The 21,019-nt window shown below is 38.8% G+C and overlaps 1 protein-coding gene across 1 annotated transcript; it reads right to left on the minus strand.

Annotated features, from left to right (window-relative positions):
• Positions 1 to 10,389: 10,389 nt before the first annotated feature.
• Positions 10,390 to 18,115, minus strand: LOC130045507 (ubiquitin-conjugating enzyme E2 S-like). The gene is made up of 2 exons (XM_056138440.1): positions 18,076 to 18,115; positions 10,390 to 10,964 (listed from the first exon to the last, which is right to left on the minus strand). Exons 1-2 carry the CDS (start codon positions 18,113 to 18,115, stop codon positions 10,390 to 10,392), a joined length of 615 nt encoding a protein of 204 aa, XP_055994415.1.
• Between the last annotated feature and the right edge of the window lie 2,904 nt (positions 18,116 to 21,019).

Consider the following 21,019-nt stretch of genomic DNA (forward strand, 5'->3'; position numbering starts at 1 on the left):
TGGCCTCTCTCAGGTCACATCTAACTGCTCGTAAGTCACAGATCTAGAGACAAAAAGCAACCTTAAAGGCAGGTGTGCAGTTATTAAGAAAGCCTAATACGGCCTCTGTCAGAACAGGAGAGCATGCTCTGCTACAGAGATCTGAGCCTCCACTAAAGTCTAACTCAGTCTGGGTTTTCATTGTCTTAAATCCACAGAACCTTTCCAGCGCAGGCACTTTTAGTCAAAGGAAATCTTTATCTCTTGGTTGTAGATCAAGCTCTATAAAGCTTGGTGCACAGGCTATGCGCGACACTTGTAATCTTGAACCCTGACTCATCTTCAAGGCCTATTATATAACTTGGAAAACAGCAGCCATAACGCGTTCCTAAGTGTTTCCAGGATACTCAAATTTGGTACAAAGGTGGTAATAGAAATCATGATTTTTAAACTGTAGTTGCAGCCCAGGCCTGCTCAAACATGACATCATAGGCCTTACAAAACACATGTGACCTATAGTAAAGCATGACGACCAGGTCCACTAGACTCAGAGCTACAGCTGTATCAGGTATGTGGGTCCACAGATTTCCTGATTGATTGCTGCACAATTTAGCATGCTGTGAAGGCAACTGTCAATCACCCATTATCTCTAGCTGCCCTTTTAAGTGTAATTTAAAATTATACAAGTTTGGAACCCTAACTTAGCATCAGAATCCATACAGAAAAACTGCAATAAACTATTTTATGTCCAAAATTATACAAAATATCAATGGTTATGAACATATTAGCCAAAAGGCAGAGAATGTCAGATGGATAAGGAAGCAAAAATTACTTCATGTTATCTAGGTACTATTTGACTGGGGGGTTGGTATAGCAGGAATATGAACACTTATTTAAATGTACCAAACCAAAGAACATTAAGATCTATAAGGCAACTATTAATAGGGCTTGAGAATGATACTGAGAGCAATAAGCAATACAATAATATTGTGAGACTTTACACGCCACTGTCATCATTTCACAAATCAACCAGACAAGGAAACAAGAGCCTTAAATGAGAACATGGAAGAGCTGGGCTTATAGTCACTTGAAAAACTCACCACCAATAAAACCTGAATAAACATTCTCTAATACACATGAGAACATTCTTAAAGATGGACCAGATGGCAAAAATAAAAATATGTCAATGAAGTTATAAAGATTAAAATCATGTCAAATATCTTTTCAACTAACAGTTAAATATGCTAAAAATTGACCATAAAAAAAGCTAACAAATTGACCAAAAAAAGCTAAGAAAATGTAACCAAGAAAACAACTATTGATCAATGAGGAAAAAATAGAGGGAAATTCTTAAAAGGCAATAGACACAACTTATAAAATCTTTAAGATATAGCTAAAATTACTAAGAGGAAAGATAAAAGCAATAGTCATATCAAAACCAAGAAAAATATCAAAGAAATAATTTAACCTCTCATTCTGAAGAAGTAGAATAATAAAAGAATCTAAAACCCAACTTAGTAGAAAAGAGGAAATCAAAAGAATTAGAGAAGCAATACAGTAGAAATTAAAAAAAAAAAACAACTTAACACATTCCATAGAGACAGCTCAAAATGCTGAGTGCTTGCTTTGAGTACAGAAGTACTGAGTTCAATCTATGTGATCTCTTGAATAACATACTATGTGGTCCCTAAAAGGTCAAAAACAGAAAAAAATCAATGAAACCAAAAGCTGAGTCTTTGAAATAATAAACAAATCTGGCAAACCTTTAAGTAGGTTCATGAAGAAAGAAAAAAAAATCTATTAGGGATCAGAAATAAATGGGAATTGTTACAAAAATTTAAGGAATAATTAGATAAATTGAAGAATTTAGAAAACATGAACTAATATTTAAAAATATAAAATCTCCCCAAACTGAATCAGGACTAATATAAACCTTGAACTGAACAAGTATAAACAAAGAAATTGAAACAGTAATGTAAAGTCTTCAAAAGTGAAAAAAAAAACAGCCCATGGCCTGATTATTTGGCTGTGTGTTCCAACACTTTCAAGTATGTCTTAATCCCTACCTTTTCAAGCTCTTCCAAAAATCTGAAGAAAGTGAAATTCTTCCAAGCATATTTTATAAGGTCAACATTATCCTGATATGAGGAGCACACAGAGGCATCTCACACACAAAAATAAAACAAAAATAATCCTTGATGAATACAGAAGCAAAGATTCTTAGCAAAAAAAAAATCTGTGCAAATCAAATTCAATAATACATTAAAGGAATCCTAAATCATGAATAACTAGGATTTATCCCTAGGATTCAAGATTGGTTCAATACATACAAATTAAAAATGTAATGTAAAAACCAACAAAAGAAAAAAATAAAAAGCTACATAATCACACTAACAGATACAGAGAAAGCTTTGACTAGCTTATAAACTGTTTCTAATTTAAAAATATACTGAACTAGATGGGGAGAGTTGGAACATGTGTTGATATAGTAAAGACCAAATATGACAAACTCCCTGCTAATATTACAGTCAACGATGAAGAACTAAAAGTTTGTCTCCTAAAATGAGGAAGGTAATGATATTAACTGTCACCACTATATAGTATAGTATTGTAGTATTAGTTACAATAATTATGTAAGAATAAGAAATAGAAGGGATACAGATTATAGAAAAAATATCATTGTTCTCCATGGCATGATAATATAAATATGTAGCTTAACAAGTCTACTAAAAATTATGCATATTTTATTAACGTAGAAAATTGCCAAGACACAAACTCAATGCACAAAAAAAGTTTATTGAAAATAACAAACAATAAGAAAAAAATAAATGATTCTTTTCTAATTACACTAAAGAGTTATGTACTCAGAAATTAGTAAGCAGGCAAAAGAATTGTATATCTATAATCAAAGTTAAAGGACTGGTGATATAAAATAGCAGTAGGGCACTTGCCTTGTATGCAGCTAACCTGGGTTCAATCCCCAGTACCTATATGGTTCCCCTAGCTCCACCAATCTCTGAGTAGAGCCGGAATAAGCCTGGAGCAGAGCCAGGGGTGATCCAGAAACCTAAATAAATAAAATCATATTTAAAAGAGATATAAAAGAAGCACAACAAATGTTAAGGTTTGGAATAATAAAGTAAAGTAAAGTAAAGTAAAGGCCCTCCCGTTGATCATCGATTTGCTCGAGCGGGCCCAGTAACGTCTCCCTTGGAGACTTGTTGTTACTGTGTTTGGCATATCGAATACATCACGGGGAGCTTGCCAGGCTCTGCCGTGCGGGCGAGATACTCTTGGTAGCTTGCCGGGCTCTCCGAGAGGGGCGGAGGAATAGAACTCGGGTCGGCCATGTTGGTTGCATGCAAGGCAAACGCCAACATTTAAAAAATGACCTCCCTATCCAAAGCATAATAAAGATTTAATAAAATTTCTATCAAAATTCTAATATTATTCAAATAAATAGGCCATACATTACTAAAAGTAATATGAAATCACAGAAGATCTCAAGTTACCAAAGAAATAAGATTAATGGAATAGAATTTAGAACATAGTAATAAACTCTAACATAAACACATATGGACAGATACTTTGTTTTTTGTTTTTTTTTAATTAATTAATTTATTTTTTAATAGTGAGGCACCATAAGGTACAGTTGTAGACTTACACATTTTTGTGCTTGGGTTTTGATTATACAATGATCAAACACCCATCCCTCCACCAGTGCGCATTTCCCACCACCACGGATCCCAGCATCCCCTCCCCACCCAGCCCCCATCCCGCCCTGCCTCTGTGGCAGGGCATTTCCCTCTCTCTCCTTTTGAGTGCCATGGTCTGGAAAAGAGGCATTGAGTGGCAATCATGCTTGGTCGACAGTCTACCCTCAGCATGCTCTCCCATCGTGGGTGGATGCTCCCAACACCCTTTATTTGATGTTCCCTTCTCTTTCTGAGCTCCCCCTTCCCCTAACATGTGTGGTTGTCCTCTGGGTCATGGAGTAAAATTCCTGGTACTAATCTCTGCCATACTTGGGTGTTAGTTTCCTATTTTGTTACTTTATGTTCCCCAGATGAATGCACTCTTTCTATGTCTATCCCTCTCTTTCTGACTCATTTCGCTTAACATGATACTTTCCATGTAGTACCACTTGTATGTAAACTTCATGACTTCGTCTTTTCTAACAGCTACATAGTACTCCATTGTGTAAATGTACCAGAGTTTCTTCAACCAGTCATCTGTTCTCGGGCACTCAGGTTTTTTCCAGATTCTGGCTATTGTAAAGAGTGCTGCAATAAACAGACAATTGCAGATGTCACTTCGGCTATACTTTTTTGCCTCTCTGGGATATATTCCCAGGAGTGGTATTGCTGGGTCAAATGGGAGCTCAATTTCTAGTTTTTTGAGAATCATCCATACTGTTTTCCAGAAGGGCTGAACCAGTTGGCATTCCCACCAACAGTGAAGGAGTGTCCCGTTCTTACCACATCCGCGCCAGCACCGGTTGCTTTTGTTCTTGTGGATATGGGCCAGTCTCTGTGGTGTGAGGTGATACCTCATTGTGGTTTTGATCTGCATCTCCCTGATGATTAATGATGTGGAACATTTTCTCATATGTCTTTTAGCCATTCGGATTTCTTCTTTGTCAAAGTTTCTATTCATTTCATCTCCCCATTTTTTGATGGGGTTGAATGTTTTCTTTTTGTGGAGTTGAATCAGTATTTTGTATATCCTTGAAATTAATCCCTTATCAGATGTGTAGTTGGCGAATATCCTTTCCCATTCTGTAGACTGTCTTTGTATTTTGGTCACTGTTTCTTTTGAGGTGCAGAAGCTTCTTAGTTTAAGATATTCCCATTTGTCTATCTCTGTTTTCACTTGCTTGGCCAGCAGTGTGACATCTTTGAAGACACTATTAGCTTCTATGTCATGAAGGGTTTTGCCAACATTTTCCTCAGTGGGGCATCCAGGTAGGAAAGGAAGAAATCAAGCTCTCACTATTCGCAGATCATATGATACTATACTTAGAAAACCCTAAAATCTCTATCAAGAAACTTCTAGAAACAATAGGCTTGTATAGTAAAGTGGCAGGTTATAAAATCAATGCCAAAAGTCCATGGCTTTCCTATATGCAAATAGTGAAAGAGAAGAAAAAGACATGAAGAAAACAATCCCATTCACAATTGTGCCCCAGAAAATCAAGTACCTAGGAATCACCTTAACTAAGGAAGTAAAGGACCTGTACAAAGAAAACTACAAAAGTCTACTTCAGGAAATAAAAGAGGATACGAGGAAATGGAAAAATATCCCCTCTTCATGGATCAGGGGAATTAACATTGTCAAAATGGCAATAATTCCCAAAGCACTGTATAAATTCAACGCAATCCCTATTAGGATACCCATGACATTCTTCAAAGAATTGGAGCAAACACTCCTGAAATTCATATGTAACAATAAGCCCCCACGAATAGCTAAAGCAATTCTTGGGAAAAAGAAAATGGGAGGAATCAACTTCCCTAACTTCAAACTCTACTACAAGGCAGTAATAATTAAAACAGCATGGTACTGGAACAAAGGCAGAGCTGTAGACCAATGGAACAGGGTTGAATATACTGACGTCCCCCACCCAACCATACAAGCATCTAATCTTCGATAAGGGGGCAAGAAAAGTGAAGTGGAGCAGGGAAAGCCTGTTTAACAAATTATGCTGGCAAAACTGGACGGCTATATGCAAAAAAATGGGCTCAGATCTCTGCCTAACTCCATGTACAAAAGTAAGATCTAAGTGAATTAAATACCTCAACATCAGACTGGAATCTATAAGATACATGGACAGATACTTTGAAAAGAGCCAAGAACACAAAATGGAAAAAGTGTCTTCAATAAATTGTAATGGGAAAAATAGGAATGTATTTGAGAAAGAATGCAATTGGATCCCTCTTATATATCACATAAGAAAATGTACTCAAAATGGATTACAGTCTGGATATTAGATTCAAAAATATAAAAGGATAGTGTGGGTGAAGTAGTATGCAGCATTGCAAGTATTAAGAGAAATTAGTTGTAGTAAACTATTTTATCTCATTTTTTAAGCATGAAGCTTTCTTTAACACAAAACATACAAACCACCTTGACGTTTTGGTTTTGCGTTAAATAAATATCTTAGAGTCATAAAATTATTTAAGGAGCCAATTTCTGCTATCATCTATAGTATTTGTGATGGTGGGGAAAAAGAAGATCATTTTTGGGCTTCAGTTTATCTCACTGTGGAAAGTGAGGATAATAACAATTTTGTTGTGTCCTTTGATATTTTATGCCATATCTACCAAATTTCCCTCTATCCTCAATTTTTTGAGAGGTCCATCCATCTCTTTGCTCCAACAGTCTGACTATGTCTCATAATTATGTGCCATAAATTATGTCTTATAAAATATAAAAACACTTTGTTTTCACAAAGGAGGAATTTAATGCTTGGAGAGATAGCACAGTGGTAGGGTGTTTGCCTTGCGCATAGCTGGCCTGGCTGAGCCAGGTTTGATTCCTCCACCCCTCTCGGAGAGCCCGGCAAGCTACCGAGAGTATCTTGTATCAAGGCAAAGTCTGGCAAGCTACCTGTGATGTATTCAATATGCCAAAAACAGTAACAACAAGTCTCATGATGGAGACGTTACTAGGCCTGCTCGAGCAAATTGATGAACAACAGGAGGACAGTGCTACAGTGCTATGGTATTTAAAACACACTTATAGTGGAGTGGGCAGCATCCTCTTCTCCAGAGACACTGCCCTAATATTCCCTCCTATCCTTGATTCTTATAGAAGTCTTATTGTTATGAGAGTTATGGAGGCTATAAATATTTAACTTTTTGTTGTTCTCAAACAACACTGCTTTCTACTGATCTCCTAGCTAATTTCCTTCCTTAATTGATGTACTGAGGATGGGTCACAATTTATCCCTCAGACCTTTATTGACAGAATATTAAGTAATTATCATAATTATAAAAGAGCTTCCTAATAACTTGACTTCGCAGTTCCTTGAACTCTTGATCTTACTCCAACACTATTTTGATTAATCTCTCAGGTTGCTTTTTATTGTTCTTCAGAAAATTGTACTTTGGAAAATAATCTAGTGCTTGATAAAACATATATTTTGATAGTCATTGCTTTTGGCCAAATTTTGTTTGTTAAATGCAGAAGAATATTCTAAAAGCGATTTCAAACCAAAATTATTTTGTTCAACTACAACTATTCTACTTTTGATAGGTTTTATAATCTGGGAGTAAGATCAATAACCTGAATAAAGGACCAGCGATATAGTATAGGGATTAAGATGATGGCCTTGCTTGTGGTCACTTTCAATTCAATCCCAGGTACCACTTGGTTTCCTGAGCATGGTTGGGTGTAGTCTTTGAGCCCTGCCTCATGCCTCCCCCATTAGCCAGGACTACTATGTGTGGCTGAAGTCTCCTTAGCACCACTGGGTGACCAGGTAATCTCTGGTGCCACTGGGCCCAAGCAACAGTGCATCCTTGGGCCCTAGCACCGAGCCACTGACTGGCCATGTTCCCTGAGAATTGCCACAATGAAAAGAAATCCAGGTTGAAGAATTAAAATTAAAAACCGGCTTATGAAACAAAACTTGTCCTTTTGTGGAAGGAAATTTGGGGGGATATTTTAGTCATATTGATTTCTTGAACTTTCATGGAATGAAAGTACATTGACCCTTCTAACTTTTAACTGAAAATGTCCAAACCTCACTGTAAAGTCAACTTTGAGCTATTATTGAGTGTACCAACAGACAGTAAACAGTAATAATAATAGTATTTCTTGGTGTCTATGAATTTATATCTCTTGTATTTGCTCCTATCAAGCAACAAACAGGTTGTTGTAATTTGCAAATTGTTTATAAAACCTATCTCATAAAACTATTATAATGGCTGAATAATCATGAATGTGAAGATTTGTCAAATATATATTTTGATTTTGTCAAGCTTTTGTACAAACGTGGTCTCTTAGAGATCAATCTGCTGAGATAACTACAAAGAGCCATAGTTCAAACACTGCTGCTGAAGAACTTGAGAATTTGACATTTTATCTCTAAAATATATCCCAAATTCAACATCTAGTGCTCACAGTTGCCCTCTTCTAGAGAAAAGCTTGTATAGCTTACTTGGATCAATTCAAAAGTTTAGTTCAGTCCTTTTGACAAAAAAATCAAGTTTTTCCAAAGAGTCTTAGCAATCCATTTTAAATGTTGATCTGATCATAAATTCTTCAAACCTTCTAACAAATATCATAAAATCCTCTGAGTGTATAAAAAAATGCTTCAAAATCTTTATCATGACTAATAATAGTCATTATTCATGATCAATTTTGAACACTTTTTCCTCTTTAATTTATGTAATTTAACACATCTGTCACTTTATTTAATTTATTTTTTTATGTAGGAGTACTGCTATTTATTCAGCCACTGATTAGCTGATTGAGTTGGGCATAAACTCCACCTTAATTTTTTTCATAATTTGATTTATCTTTTTCTTCTTATATTTATCCATTGAATCACTGTGGGAAAAGTTGCTAAGCTTTCAGGTTTAAGTCTCGGTCATACAATGATCAAACACCTCTCCCTTCACCAGAAAATTTTTCACCACCAAGAACAAAAATATACCCCCCTCCCTCACCCCTCCCAATGCCTGTGAGGCAGATGATTTCCACTTAACTCTTCTCTAAATTGATTACATTCATTGTTTCGACAAAAGATGCACCATTATTGTTTAGAATCCCCCCCCCCCCAACAACAATCAGAACTGCTGAAAAGGCATTGTGAAATACTTTGTTTTTTATAGCTGGTTATGAGAATCATATAATGTCACGCAGCCGCCATTTTGGATTTCTGCAAAGAGCCAGATAATTACGAGATTGGTTCTGTGCATCTGGTGTTATGGCTGTGCCAGAGAGCCGCTCATGGGGGGCAACTCGTGACCTTGGTAGGGCGTGAAGGACGAGCCGGTACCATCCCCCTTCCCATGAGACTGCAGTTGCCCTGTCACTACTGGCTCATACCTGGCTTTCCAAGAAGCTCTGAGGCAGCAGCCACCCTGCATGCAGTTCAGATGCATTTCTGCCAAAAGCCGCTGGGTTTCGAGATTTGTTTCTGAGTCTCTGGGATCATGGTTGTTAATCAGCTTGATCAGTAGCCAGAGAGGCCATTTGTAGGAGGCGACTTGGGGTCTCACTGGGATGGGGAGGAAAGAGCTGGTTCCACCCTCATCTGGTGAGGCCCCACGTGTCTCGTCACTGCAGGCCCAAACCTGACTGTCCAGTGGCCTCTGGAGGATGGTGGTCACTGGGCCGCCAAGGGGAACAGGCTAAGGCATGAAACCTATTCCCACGTGGAGTGGCCCAGTGCCAGTAACCTACTGCAGGAACAGGATGCATTTCTGCCAAAAGTCTTTGGGTTCCGAGGTTCTTTACTGAGTATCTGGGATCATGGCCATTAAGCAGTTCGATCAGGAACCAGAGAGGCCATGCCTCCAATCATATAGCTATGCCGGAGGTGGTTTGAGGGTGTGTCTTCCACATACCTAACTTTGGGCCATTTACTTTCTTGGTAAACTTTGCCCCAAGTTTTTGGGGTCTGGCCAAAGGCACAGCAGCAATTTTGGGGTATCTGAAAGCCTGATGATTCCATCAGGCTGCTGATGCACTCGCCTCACAGGTACAGATTGACCTGCTGGTGGCACCATAGCCCCTGTCACTTTATTTTATATATCTTAGAATTTTATCACTTTATTGCAGAAATATAAAATCTTGTGATGAAGGGCATTTTCTTTTTATGTTCCATGCTGTAAACCTGTGTTTAAAATAGTGCATAAGACATAAGAAGTACCAAGTCACAATTTCTGAGTAAATGAATCTCTAGAGATCTGTTGATTTAGTTGCACATCCGTCATATTTTCTAAGACCACATCTTAAGTCTATCACCAGAAATCATCTTATCTTAAACCCAAAACATCATTTTTTAATGTTGTTCTTATGCATTGGCATAATAGAAATAACATATTTTAGCCTTAAATTTTGTATTTTTAAAAATTTATAAGGGCTAAGCCCAGAAGTACTCAGACCCTGGACAATGATTCTCAGTTATTACAAGATTGGTTCCTAACAGTATTTGGGGCTGTTTTGAGGACTGAATTAAGTGTTATGCTCATGGTAAGTATGTGCTTGACCGTCTGTGTTATTTCCATAATCCCAGAGTTTAAACTCTTTCAGATGTTTAGTCTATTGGCCTTTCCGTTTAGACTAGATTTCAGACTCTTTTAATGACTTAAAGTGAAAGATTCATCAACATAAGCAAATCTTCGTGTGAACCTGTAAACATTTTTTTTCTTCTTTCTACCCTACCCCAAAAACTGAAATCTAAACTTTTACATTCATTGTGTCTAAATTCTTGGCCACCAGCTTCTTGTCCCGCTCACCTGCGTGCTTCTTGGCCATGGGCCCCTCAGCACCCCCCACACCCGCAGCGGTGGCTGGGGCCCCTGAGGGTGCCGCGGCTGTGCTTGGGGCACCGCCATGGATCTCCGTGAGCAGGCGGGCCCATGCTGCGTACTCCTCATAGTTCTCCAGCAGTAGCCGGCCTGCCTCCTCGTTGAGGGCTGACTCAGGGTTTGGGTGGATCAGCAGGCACTTGATGGTCAGCAGCACGTGCCGGATGCCCAGCTTGGCTGTCCAGTCCCTCTTGAGCACATTGACACAGATATCCCCATTGGCACCCACATTGGGATGGAAGATCTTGGTTAGGAAGAAGCCCTTGGGCGGAGAGGCAGGAAAGTCCTTCCCTAGCAGGAGCTTCATGAGGAACAGGCCTCCTGCATAGGGGGTGCCCTCAGGCCCCTGGATGGTGACTTGCAGGTCGGTGAGGTCCTCCTCATTGGGGAAGACTTTGATGCCATCGGGAGGGTCAGCGGTCAGCGTGGCCACCGCTGAAATAGCTAAGAGGACGAAGAACCTCCGGCTCCGGGCACATCTCTTTGATTGCACTGTTCTTCCTGCATTAACATATGCCTCAGAGACCTGGGCCCTACGCAAACAGGATGAGAACGCTATTCAGGTCTCCCAAAGAAGAATAGAAAGAGCTATGCTTGGAATATCACGTTTCACTCAAATGAGAGAAAGAATCCGGAGTTCCGACATCCCTCGACGATCAAGAATCAGGGACGCTGTCTCATTTGCCAAGGTGTCAAAAATCGGATGGGTTGGTCACGTAATGAGATTTAAAGACGACAGCTGGACTAGAGCTGTTACTGACTGGATTCCACGGGATGTCAAAAGAACGTGTGGCCGCCCACCTACCAGGTGGTCAGACTTCTTCGTGAAGATCATGAATGATCGGTTTGAGGCTCTTCATGTTCCCAGAGCGAACAGATGCCATTGGGCTACACTCGCACACGACAGGGACAAATGGAGACGTTACTGGTGCCTGCTCGAGCAAATCGATGACTAATCGGAAGTTAAGTGATTATTAAGTGATTTAAATGTCTAAATTCATGTGGTCAATTTTTGCAAGAAAATATTTATAACTGGGCAAAATGATTCATTAAAACTTTATGATCATGAACTGCACATGATTTCCTGGCAACCTTATATTATTTTTTTCCCTTTTATTTTATTTAATTTTTTTTACAGTTGTAAATTTACAATTTTTTGTGCTTTGGTTTCAATTATACAATGATCAGATACCCATCCCTCCACCAGTGCCCATTTTCCACCACCATAGATAATATCCCTCCCACCCCCATCCCCCCATCCCCCCTGTCTCTGAGGCAGGGCAATCCCCTGTGTTCTCTCTCTCCTTTTGGGTGTTGTGGTCTGCAAAAGAGGCATTGAGTGGCAAACATGTTCAGTCCATAGTCTACTTTCGACATGCATCTCCCCTCCTGGGAGGATCCTCCAAACATCCTTTATTTGGTGCTCCCTTCTCTATCTGAACTGCCCTTTCCTCTAGGATACCCGGCTGGCCTCTAAGTTATGGAGTAATCCTCCTGGTGCTGATCTCAGCTATTCTTGGGTATTAATCTCATACTTTGTTACTTTATATCCCCCAGATGAATGCAATCTTTCTATGTCTATCCCTCTCTTTCTGACTCATTTCGCTTAGCATGATACTTTCCATATTGTACCACTTGTATGTAAATTTCATGACTTCATCTTTTCTAACAGCTACATAGTACTCCATTGTGTAGATGTACCAAAGTTTCTTTAACCAGTCATCTGTTCTTGGGCATTCAGGTTTCTTCCAGTTTCTGGCTATTGTAAAGAGTGCTGCAATGAACAAACAAGTGCAGATGTCAATTCGACTATACATTTTTGCCTCTCTGGGATATATTCCCAAGAGTGGTATTGCTGGGTCAAATGGGAGCTCAATTTCTAATTTTTTGAGAATCGTCCATACTGTTTTCCAGAAGGGCTGAACCAGTGGACATTCCCACCAACAGTGAAGGAGTGTCCCTTTCTCGCCACATCCACGCCAGCATCGGTTGCTTTTGTTCTTTTGAATGTGGGCCAGTCTCTGAGGTGTGAGATGGTATCTCATTGTGGTTTTGATCTGCATCTCCCTGATGATTAATGATGTAGAGCATTTTCTCATGTGCTTTTTTGCCATTCGGATTTCTTCTTTGAGAAAGTTTCTGTTCATTTCATTGCCCCATTTTTGGATGGGGTTGGATGTTTTCTTCTTGTGGAGTTTAACCAGTATTTTGTATATCCTGGATATCAACCCCTTGTCAGATGTGTATTCGGTGAATATCCTTTCCCATTCTGTAGACTGTCTTTGTATTTTGGTCACTGTTTCTTTGGAGGTGCAGAAGCTTCTTAGTTTAAGATAGTCCCATTTATCTATCTCTGTTTTCACTTGCTTGGCCAGTGGCATGGCATCTTTGAAGATACCATTAGCTTCAATGTCATGGAGGGTTTTGCCAACATTATCTTCAATGTACCTTATGGTTTCTGGTCTGATGTTGAGGTCTTTAATCCATTTTGATCTTACTTTTGTACATGGTGTTAGGCAGAGTTCTGAGCCTATTTTTTTGCATGTAGCCGTCCAGTGATGCCAACACAATTTAATAAAGAGGCTTTCCTTACTCCACTTCACATTACTTGCACCTTTATCAAAGATTAGATGAGCATATGATTGAGGGGAGATGTCAGTGTATTCAACCCTGTTCCATTGGTCTGCAGTTCTGCCTTTGTTCCAGTACCATGCTCTTTTAATTATTACTGCTTTGTAGTACAGTTTGAAGTTCGGGAGGTTGATTTCTCCCATTTTCTTTTTCCCAAGAATTGCTTTAGCTATTCGTGGGGGCTTATTGTTCCATATAAATTTCAGGAGTGTTTGCTCCAATTCTTTGAAGAATGTCATGAGTATCCTTATAGGGATTGCATTGAATTTATATAATGCTTTCGGTAGTATTGCCATTTTGACAATGTTAAGTCTCCCGACCCATGAAGGGGATATCTTTCCATTTCCTCATGTCCTCTTTTATTTCCTGAAGTAGCTTTTTATAGTTTTCTTCGTACAGGTCCTTTACTTCCTTAGTTAAGCTGATTCCTAGATACTTGATTTTCTGGGGCACAATTGTGAACGGGATTGTTTTTTTCATGTTACTTTCTTCTCTCTCACTTTTGCGTACAGGAAAGCCATGGACTTTTGGGTATTGATTTTATAACCTGCAACTTTACTATACGAGTCTATTGTTTCTAGGAGTTTTTTGGTGGAGGTTATTGGGTTCTCTAAGTAGAGTATCATATCATCTGCGAATAGTGAGAGCTTGATTTCTTCCTTTCCTACCTGAATGCTCTTAATATCTTTTTCCTGCCTAATCGCTATTGCAAGTACTTCCAGTACTATATTGAACAGCAGTGGAGAGAGTGGGCATCCCTGTCTCGTCCCTGATCTTAGAGGGAAGGCTCTCAGTTTTTCCCCATTGAGGATGATGCTTGCTGTAGGCTTGTGGTAGATGGCTTTAATTATGTTGAGGAAGGTCCCCTCTATACCCATTTTGGCTAGGGTTTTCATCATAAAGGGGTGCTGGATCTTATCAAATGCTTTCTCTGCATCTATTGATATGATCATATGCTTTTTATCTTTTCTTTTGTTGATATGGTGGATTATGTTGATTGATTTCCGAATGTTAAACCATCCTTGCATCCCTGGGATGAATCCTACTTGGTCATGGTGTATGATCTTTTTGATGAGTAGATGGATTCTATTTGCTAGTAGTTTGTTGAGGATCTTTGCATCTGTGTTCATCAGGGATATCGGCCTGTAATTCTCTTTCTTTGTGGTATCTCTGTCTGCTTTTGCTATCAGTGTGATATTTGCTTCGTAGCAACTGTTTGGAAGTGTTTTTGATATTTCAATTTCGTGGAAAAGATTAAAGAGTATTAGGAGTAAGTCCTCTTTAAAGATTTGGAAGAATTTACTAGTGAATCCATCCGGGCCAGGACTTTTGTGCTTGGGGAGACTTTTTATTACCATTTCAATTTCCTTGATGGTGACAGGTCTGTTCAGGTATTCCAGGTCTTCTTGGTTCATCCTTGGGAGTCTGTAGGAGTCTAGGAATTTATCCATTTCCTCGAGGTTTTGATGTTCCGTGGCATAAAGCTTCTCAAAGTACTCCCTGAGGATCCTCTGAATTTCTGTGGTTTCTGTTGTAATGACCCCCTTTTCATTTCTGATTCGGTTTATTAGGGTTTTCTCTCTCCCTTTCTTTGTGAATTTTGCTAGAGGCTTATCAATCTTGTTAATTTTCTCAAAGAACCAGCTTTTGGTTTCATTGATCTTTCGGATTGTTTTTTGGGTTTCCATCTCGTTAATCTCTGCTCTGAGTTTTATTATTTCCTTTCTCCTGTTCGGGTTGTGCTCCTTTTTTTGGTCCTTCTCCAAGCTCTTAAGCTGTGAGGTTAGGTTACTTATGTGTGCTCGCTCCTCCTTCCTGAGGAATGCTTGTAGAGCTATAAACTTTCCTCTTAACACAGCCTTTGCTGTGTCCCATAAGTTTTGGTAACTCGTGTTCTCATTTTCATTCGTTTCTAGGAATCTTTTGATTTCCTCTTTGATTTCCTGTCTAATCCACTCGTTGTTCAATAGTGCACTGTTTAATTTCCAGGTATTTGATTTAGTTTTCTATTTTTGTGTGTGATTTACTTCTAATTTCAGCGCATTATGGTCTGAGAAGATTGTTGATACAATCTCTACCTTCTTAATTTTATGGAGGCAAGTTTTGTGACTCAGCATGTGATCTATCTTGGAGAATGTTCCATGTACGGTTGAGAAGAATGTGTATTCAGCTTTTTGTGGATGAAGTGTCCTGTATATATCTACTAAGTCCCTTTCTTCCATTGTTTCCCTCAAATGAAGTATGTCCTTGCTAAGCTTGAGTCTGGTTGATCTATCAAGAGGTGACAAAGCAGTGTTGAAGTCTCCCACTAGTATTGTGTTGCTATTGGTGTCTTTTTCCAAATCTATGAGTAGTTGTTTTAAGTACTTTGCTGGTCTCTCATTAGGTGCATATACATTTATTATTGTAAGTTCTTCCTGTTGTACAGATCCTTTGATCAATAAGAAATGGCCTTCACTGTCTCTTATGACCTTCCTCACTCGGAAATCGATGTGGTCTGATATAAGGATGGCTACCCCAGCTTTTTTATGGTAGCTGTTTGCCTGTAGGATTGTTTTCCAGCCTTTGACTCTGACTCTGTGTTTGCTTTGACTATTGAGATGCGTTTCTTGCAGGCAGCAGAATGTTGGGTTCAATTTTCTAATCCATCCTGCCACTCTATGTCTTTTAATTGGTGCGTTTAGCCCATTGACATTGAGAGAGATTATTGTTATGGGATTTTGTCCCATTGTTCTGTTAAAATTTGGTGTATTTGAGGGGCCTTTCTTGCCTTAAAGTAGCCCATTTAGTTGTTCTTATAACCATGGTTTTGAGTCTATGAAGTTCCTGAGCTGTTGTTTGTCTGTGAAACTGCGTGTTGTTCCTTCTATTATGAATGAGAGTCTTGCTGGGAAAAGTATTTTTGGGGAGGCATTTATTTCATTGAGTTTTTTTACTATGTCCCACCACTGTTTTCGGGCCATGAGGGTTTCATCAGAAAAATCAGCTGTGAATTTTAAGGATGCTCCTTTGTAAGAGATTTCTTTCTTCGATCTTGCTGCTTTCAGAATTTTGTCTCTGTCTAAGGTTTTGGTCATTTTGATCAGAATGTGTCTTGGGGTATTTTTATTCGGATTTCTTCTAGCTGGTACCCTTCGGGCCTCCTGAATGTGGTCACAAGTTTTCTTCAGCTCTGGAAATGTTGTAGCAATGATGTCTTTGACAGTTTCTTCTTCATCGAGGTTTTCTTCCTGTCCCTCTGGGACTCCAATAATTCTTATGTTACCCCTCTTGGCTTCATCACGATCTTCTCTTGCCATCTGTTCCCGAATTGTGAGTCTCTTTTCCATTTTCTGCTCTTTTCTGGAGAGTCTCTGAACTTCATCTTCGAGCTCACTGATTCTGTTCTCAGCCGCTCTTACTCTGCTGCTGAGGCCTTCCACTGAGCTTTTCAATTCGCCTACGAGATTTTTCAGGTCTGACATTTCTGATTGCATTTTCCTCATTTCTGCCTTCAGATCCTCTTGTCTTCTATTGGCATTGCTTTCCTTTGTTTCTTTTAATTCCCTAAGCATCCTAAGTAGCTCCCTTCTGAATTCCTTGTCAGAGAGGTTGTCTAACACTACAGTACTGTTGGTGTCATCTGGGCTAGACTCTTCAATATGAAAGTTTGGTGGGCTTTTGCGTTGCTTTACCATTGTGAGAGGTGTGGTTTAGTCCTTCACGTTCACTGTTACTATTCTGCTTGATATGCAGTGTGAGTTAAGATAGGCTTATGAGTTATTGGCTACTGTGTTTCTAGTGGCTGAGCTAAAATAGAGAAGTTTCCATCTAAAAAGGTAGCTTATGGTTCCTATGAAATACGTAGTTGGAAAATATTTCACAGCCGCGTTAGCGGCCGCGGCTCCGGAAAGAGTTCCTGGCACTGGGCGAGGAGTTGGGAACGTCTCCTGTTTGGAATTGGAGCCGTTCAGCTTTGTTGCCCAGAGCTGGGCCTCTGTGCCCGTCCCACGCAGATCAGGGGTTGAAAACCGGCTTTCTAGGGGCTGGTTCTAGCTGCGCATGCCCAGAGAGGGACCCAGGCCCTTGGGGGCGGGCTGTACCTGTTGGAATTGGAGCCGTTCAGCTTTGTTGCCCAGAGCTGGGCCTCTGTGCCCGTCCCACGCAGATCAGGGGTTGAAAACCGGCTTTCTAGGGGCTGGTTCTAGCTGCGCATGCCCAGAGAGGGACCCAGGCCCTTGGGGGCGGGCTGTACCTCATATTATTTTTTAAATAAGTATACTTAACTTTGTCTCAGCAAGTAACGTTTCACCTCTTTTCCTTCCTTTGTAATATATGCTATATATTCTCATGGTCAAATCTACTGGGATGGGGGGGATAGGGGTTGGAAGGGATACTGGGATCCGTGGTGGTGGGAAATGGGCACTGATGGAGGGATGGGTATTTGATCATTGTATAATTGAAACCCAAGCACAAAAATTTGTAAGTCTACAAATGTACCTCATGGTGTCTCACTAATAAAATTTAAAAAAAAAATCTACAAACCTAAACAGAATGTACTCTAATCTTCTCTTTCTTCCTATTTATATTAAAAATACTCTGCCGAACATCAAAATAATTTTCAAGGACTTTTTTTTTAAAAAATCTTTTTTCTGCTTATTGTTCTATATGTTGGCAATTACATAGTTTGTAATTTTAGCCCAGACTTCACCATAAAGTGGCTGGTCTTAACTTTTACTTTCTTAGTTGATATCTGCTAATAATAGATGTCTCAAAATTATGCTTAAAAGAGATGTCTGCCTTTTGTTGATATGTTCTATTTCTAAAAACTCACATTGTCAATTTAGACTTACTTAGACCAGTACTCCAAGAGTCATCTTTTAATCTGCTTTTTGTTTTACTATCTACAACCAATCAAGAATAGTCAACAACCCCTAATATTTACCTATGATATCACCATATTTGCCTATGTCTTCTGTTATCATTCTCACCTATCTTTAAACATCTTTTCTCATGTAGAACATAATTTTTGCTCTGCCTAATGATTAATCCCTGGTCAATCCCATTCTCTATATAATAACCAAGTAACTTTTCAAACATACAGAGATAATCATATCACATACATATTACATACATATAAAACAGTTTAATAAGAATTGAAACAACATTGTTTAAAACACCTTTTTTTATAGAAGTTAAATTTCATACCTCCTCAAAGTATGATACCAAACGTTAGTCACTATCAAAGGATGAATATTCCTCTACCACAGTCCATTAGATTCTCTCCACCTTTTGTTCTAATAAAACCCATTAATACTATTTCACCATGCTTGCAATTTTTAGAGCTAAGCACACCATCTTTACCTTTATCTTAGTACCTTTTTCTATGTTCACTATGCTCCGTACACATCAGAAATTCTGTTTCTGAAAAACTGCCATTCTAACCTTAGAACATATTCCCTTGGTCTCTCCTCTAGAAATTTTCTATGCCAAATTCAAATATGGCTTGTATGTCAACTAATACAAATCCTTTGGAAAATATTCTCTATATAAATCACTTTATTCTCTATGTAAATGACTATGAAAAATTGGTGTCAGTCTAATGTTAATTTGTACATAAGCAGGTTAATTTGTAAACCTTAGGCATCATATACTGGACATAGTATAGTAGAGCCATTTAAAAACTTTTAAATGATCAGTAAAAAAATTGGCATAAAATAATGAGAAAATAGAAACTAGAATAACACAACTATTAGGTAATAGTGAACTGAATATCCCAAGACTGAAAGCGAAATAAGATTGGTTTAAATACGTGATAAGCAAAACAGGCATATTATTAAATTGTTTACACATAACTATATATAATAATATAATACTGTATTAATATATTATTTTGGGCTGGAGCGATAGCACAGCGGTAGGGTGTTTGCCTTACAAGCAGCCAACATGGCCGACCCGAGTTCGATTCCTCCGCCCCTCTCGGAGAGCCCGGCAAGCTACCAAGAGTATTCGATATGCCAAACACAGTAACAACAAAGTCTCCAATGGAGACGTTACTGGGCCCGCTCGAGCAAATCGACGATCAATGGGAGGGCCTTTTAATATATTATTTTATACAAAAATACATTTATAAAATACTCATTTATAAGATAAATATGTATTCAGTTCAACAAAATATTTATCACATATACATATATAAAATAAAATGTCATAATTTTCTTAGTGAAGCATAGTTATTGAAGTGATTTGGGGGAAGCACGTCAGGATGTGACCAGGTTACAATGGAAGATATCATGTATTAGAGGGTTTAGAGGGTTGAAGCATCCAGTTCCTTTCCTTCACCTCCAAGGATGAGAGAGAGAGAGCTTGAATCAGTACTCAATGGATAATGAGTTAATAAATTATGCCATGAAATAAAGATTCCATTAATAATCCAGTAGGAAGACACTTCAGATAACTTTCTGATCAGTGAGCATGTGAAGATAGGGGAGAACAACATGCTCAGAGAGGTTATGAAGTTCCATGCCTTTACCCTTGACATTATACTAAGTTTCTCTTTCATACAATTTTTCCTGAGTGATGCTCTTTGTGAGAAAGTGGTGATCTATGAGGTGACATAGATAATACAACAGGCAGGGCACTTGCCTTGAATATAGCTGAGCTGGGTTTGATCTCCAGCACCCCATATGGACCCCCAGCCTCTTTACTAAGTGATCCCTAATGCAGAGCTAGGAGGAAACCCTGAGCATTACTGGGTGTGATTCAAAAACATAGAGGAAAATGTAGGCAAAAGCTTCCATAACATTGAAGCTAAAGACATCTTTAAAGATGAAACCCCACTAATGAATGAAGTAAAAGCAAAGATAAACAAATTGGACTACATGAAACTAAGATGCTTCTGCACCTGAAAAGGAACAGTGGTCAAGTTACAAAAGAAAAAAATCCAGCCCCATTAAAAAATGGGGAAAAGAAATGAACAAAAACTTCCTTAAAGAAGAAAAACTTTCTCAAAGAAGAAATTCAAATGTCCAAAAGACACAAGAAAAAATACTATACATCACTACTAATCAGAGAGATGCAAATCAAAACAACAATGAGATATTATCTCTAACTACAGAGACTGGCACACATCAAAAAGAACAAGAACAACCAGTGCTGGAACAGATACAGGAAGAAAGGGGTTCTCATTCAGTATTCGTGGGACAGTCAACTGGTCCAAGCTTTTTGTAAAAAAAAAATGGGAATTTCTCAAAAAACTAGAAATTTAGCTCAAATTTGACCCAGCACTACCACTTCTGGAAATATTAAAAACACACAAAAGAAATGCCATCTGCACTTCTATGCTCATTGCAGCACTGTTCACAATAGCCAGAATATGGAAAAGAACTCAAGTGCCCAAGATCAGATGACTGGATAAAGAAGCTATGGTACATCTATACAATGGAATACTATGCAGCAGTTAGGAAAAATGAAGTAATGAAATTTTCCTATAAATGGATGGACCTGGAGAGTACCATGATGAGTGGAAAGAGTTAGAAGAAAAGGCACATATGTAGAATGAATTCACTCATTTATGGTATATAAAAATAGTATGAGACCGATATCCAAGGCTAGAAAAAACAGAGACCAAGAGCACAGGTTAATAGTTGGAAGCTTGCCACAAGCATGTGAGGGACAAAGGGCAGTTAGGATAGAGAAGGGGCCAGTATGACAAAAATAGTTAGAAATGATCACTCAGAACAAGAATTAGTGTTTAAAGTAGGTGAAAGTAGATAAAGAAGTATACATGATAACATTTAGTATCTGTATTACAAACTGTAATGCCGAGAGAGAGAGAGAGAGAGACAGAGGGGGAGAGAGAGAGAGAGAGAGAGAGAGAAGAAAATTGT

This window comes from Sorex fumeus, unplaced genomic scaffold, assembly GCF_029834395.1.
Source record: "Sorex fumeus unplaced genomic scaffold, SorFum_2.1 ptg000128l, whole genome shotgun sequence".
Classification (NCBI taxonomy): Eukaryota; Metazoa; Chordata; class Mammalia; order Eulipotyphla; family Soricidae; genus Sorex; species Sorex fumeus.